Genomic DNA, 4,033 nt, shown 5'->3' with positions numbered 1-4,033 from the left:
AAAATAAACACATAAGACTGTCTTATTTTCTTTAGAAACATTTTATAATCTGTTCAGAAGATCTTTTCAAAATCTGTTCAGTTTCTAAATTCTAGTCATCCTTTTGTCTTTTCAAGCAGCCAGTTGTGTTTTGATTGCAGATTTGCCTGGCTGTTTGCAGCTTCATCAGCTGCTGAACACTAAAACGAAGTGAGTTCTACAAAGCACCAAAGAAGGATGATCATTGGGAACCTCAGTGGATTGAGTGAATTCAGACTCCTGGGTTTTCCTGAAATCTCTCATTTGCACCCTTTGCTCTTTGTAGTTTTATTATCTCTTTATATCCTCACCTTGATGGCTAACACAGTGATAGTTTTCATTATAAACAGTGACAATACCCTTCATACCCCCATGTACTTCTTCCTCACCCAGCTGTCCTGTTTGGATATCTGCTATTTATCAGTCATTATCCCAACTATTCTGGAGAACCTGCTGGTGGGAACAGTAAGTATTTCCCAGACAAGATGTGCACTGCAAATGTTTTTCTTCCTTTTCTTTGGAGTTGCTGAATGTTTTCTCTTGGCTGCCATGTCCCTGGATCGTTATTTTGCCATTTGCTACCCCTTGCATTACACAATCATCATGAGCAGCAGGGTCTGCAGGAGCCTGGTGGCTGGGAGTTACATCTGTGGAGCTGCTGTGGCCTTGGTTCACACCCTCACAACGTTCAGCTCACCCCTGTGTGGCTCTACCATCGACCGCTTCTTCTGTGAGATTCAGCCTTTCCTGGACCTGCACTGTGGCAACACTTTCCAAAGAGAAATCCAAGTCATTGTGGTGGCTGTCTTTGCTATTCTCAGCCCTTTCTTACTGATCATTTGTTCCTATATTCGTATAATCTCCACAAGTCTTCACATGGCATCAGCTGAGAGCCGACAGAAAGCGTTTTCCACTTGCTCCTCACACCTCTTGGTTGTGGCTCTTTTTTATGGCACTGCAAGCTCCATGTACCTGCCTGGGCCAGTTTTGGCCTGCATCAGCTCCACGTCCTGCCTCAGGACACCCAGGCTCTGCGCTGACATCTGGGCTCACCTCTGCAGCTTTCCTGTCCTCCCCAGGGAGTTTGCTGAATAAAATAATCCTCGAGAAAGGACATATGACACAAGCCTAGGAGTCAGCAGCACCCCAGGAGAGTTCAGCAAGGTGCTGGGTAGGGGATTAGGTGAGGGGAAGAACTGAAATAAAATGCGCGTTTTTGCCTGGATTTGCGAAAGACAACAAGAAAGAAATACAGGACCCCGAAATGCAAACCCACTTGATGGGAGAGGCAGGTGAGCATCTCTGCTTCAGGAATTACACAATGCACTCCACTGCAGCTTGCAGACAAGAATCCTGGCACTTGATCCCAGCATCCTCCACCCTCTGCCCCATGGATTTACACAGGCCCAAAGCCCCAGTGGTCACTGAAAACATCCAGCTGTCCACACTTTGCAACCTGCTCCTGGGTTCTGCAGCCTGTGGAGAAAGAGAAATTCCCGCTCTAGAAAAAGAGGCAGATCTGAGCTGGGCTTTCTCAAAGCACACTGAAGGCAGAGGTGGGTTTCTCTGTGCTGTTTGGGAAGTGGCACAAGAGCCACAAGGGAATCAGAGAGAGATTCTCAACTCCAGAGGCACTGCTGAGTGCAGCCTCTCCTGACAGCAGCTAGGCTCCAGCCCCTGAGGTGCCCTGTGCCTCCAAACAGAGGTGCCCGAGCCTCTGACCTGCACTGACCAGGCCTGCCACAGCTCCGTGTCACACCGACCACTGCAGTGTCCAGCCTTGCCCTCCTCCAGCCAGTCCCTTTTACAGCCTGCTCCAACCTCCACCTTACATCAAACCCCACTGATGACACCCACTGCTCCCTCTGACCTGCAGGGGGAGGAACATTTCCTCATTTGCTCTTGTGGCCAGTGGCACCTCTGTAGCAGATTTTGTGTCCTGCTCAGTGCCCCTGAGCTGGCTTTGTGCTGCTGGACCTGTCCCAGTCCCCAAAGCAAGGCTCTGGCTGAGTCTCCAAAACAGCCCTGATATGGGGGACGTTTATGGATATGAAAAGACGAGATTTTAGAAGCAGCTTTTGGTGATTTTGTAGAAGTAGAGAAACAGCCTGTACTGAGGACACATAGAAGATCAGCTATTAAGCTTGGTTGTTAGGTAGTTACTAGGTAGAAGTCATATAGGTAAGATGTATATTGGTGAAACTCAGCAAAGCGGGACCTAGGTATTTATCAAAAATTGATAAAGCAGAACTTTGTGGCTTGAATCCAACAAAATCAAGCTCTTCATCTTTGGCAAGAGCAAAGTGACCTGAAAAATAGCCAAACCTCCAGTGCGCCTGCCCAGAAGTGAAGATCAACCTGAAGAAGACGTTGGCCTTCCTCCCGAGACCCCAAGTCACAACCGCCAGGAGGTGTGACAGCTAATCAGAATAGGAAATGAGAAAAGGCGGGAAATGGGCAGGTGCGGAGGTGTGGGTTTGTGGGATCAATGTGTATTTAAACCTGGAGCTTTTCCTCACCAGGTACGCAGACGTTGGAGGAGATATCCCCCAGTGTGTCCCAGCTGGAAATAAAACATTACTGCTTTACAATTTTCTAATGGTGAAGTCCTTCTTCTACGATTCAGCCCCAATTCCCCAGAAGAGCCTGGCGCTCCTGCAGCAGTCTGGCTGGGGAAGGTCAAAGCCACACCAAGGAATGGCTTGGCCTGGGACGGGAGCACCGCCCGGCCCGCCCCACGCAGAGCCCCAGGGACAGCTCTGGGAGCGCGTGGGCTGGGGAGGGAAGAGGGCAGGGAGAGAGAGAAAACTCCCAGCACTTTGGGGCTGGAGCAGGCAGGGGAACTCCAAGGCCTCCCGAGCCTCCCTGCAAGTGACCAAAATGTCCCCAAGCCGCCCCAAAGCAGCTCCCAGCTGTTTTGGGAGTAAAAAGCTGTTCTATCTATTGAAAGGCCTTCAGGTACATGTAGGGCAGAAAAAGGCCCCCAAGGGCTACACCCAAAAATGGACCCCGGGTCACGGGTTTTCACACTTTGATGAGGTTGGTCCATTTGCATATCGGGGGTTAATCTTCCTCTTCCAGCTTCGGGTAATGAAGTTACTCCCAGTTTGCTCCCCCCAACTGACTTTTGTTTCCATTTCTCAGGGCCTGAGGCAGTGAGGTGTCCTTGATTGCCAGGCCTGGAGAGGAATTGTTGTGTCTGACCAAAATGGGGAGACAGCAGCCCACACTGTATATGGAGTTTAGAGTTCTACACTACAGAATTGCAGGATTACAAATTTATGAAAAAAGCGAAAATCTTAAGGCATCAGGGGTGAATAGCAACCAGCTGCCTGCCTCCTTGGAGCACGAGGAACACCAACTGCCTGCTGCACAGGCCAAAACCAGGCGGGTCAAGTGCAGCAGGAACAGAACTGCCTCCAAGCACCCTGAGTGGGAACCTGGCTAAAGCTGTGTCTGATGAAGCCCAGCCTAAGCAGGCCTGGAGGAAGGAGGGAATGTGAAGCTGCTAAAAAGCTGCCCAGGAGAGGCAGCAACTGGGTGTGGGCCTGGCAGCCAAGGCTCACCCAACACAGCCTCTGGAGGTGCCAGTCCAGTGTCAGGCCATGGGTGTACCTTGAGGGCAGATAAAATTCACTGGGAATGACCCTGTGACAGCTTGGGTGAGCCTCAGAGGCACAGGAGTGTGCCTGGGAGGAGTGGAACAGAAATCCCCAGCAGCCTGCGTGCCAGAGAGAGCTGTGATCGGCCTTGTGCCAGCTCTGGGCAGGCCTGCACTGTGTGGGCTCTGTGCTTTGGGGGAGGAGTCACAGAATCACAGAATCATTAGGTTGGGAGAGACCTCCAAGACCATCAAGTCCAATCCAACCCTAACCTCAACTAAACCATGGCACCAAGTGTCACATCCAGTCTTTTCTTAAACGCATCTTTTCTTAATCCACCACCTCCCCAGGTAGACCACTGCAATACTTTATTATCCTTTCTGTAAAAACTTTTTTCCTAATATCCAGCCTGT

General features: G+C 50.3%; 1 protein-coding gene across 1 annotated transcript; it reads left to right on the top strand.

The window, feature by feature from the left end:
• The first annotated feature begins 216 nt into the window (after positions 1-216).
• Positions 217-3,177, top strand: LOC136301661 (olfactory receptor 10C1-like). Its single transcript, XM_066204785.1, has 3 exons — positions 217-992; positions 2,910-3,057; positions 3,163-3,177. Exons 1-3 carry the CDS (start codon positions 217-219, stop codon positions 3,175-3,177), a joined length of 939 nt encoding a protein of 312 aa, XP_066060882.1.
• The last annotated feature ends 856 nt before the right edge of the window (positions 3,178-4,033 follow it).

This window comes from Chamaea fasciata, unplaced genomic scaffold (genome assembly GCF_029207755.1).
Source record: "Chamaea fasciata isolate MVZ Bird 193981 ecotype frontalis unplaced genomic scaffold, bChaFas1.0.hap1 SCAF_27, whole genome shotgun sequence".
NCBI lineage: Eukaryota > Metazoa > Chordata > Aves > Passeriformes > Sylviidae > Chamaea > Chamaea fasciata.
Note: the sequence above shows the minus strand (reverse complement) of the source record. Positions and strands in the feature narration are given on the sequence as shown.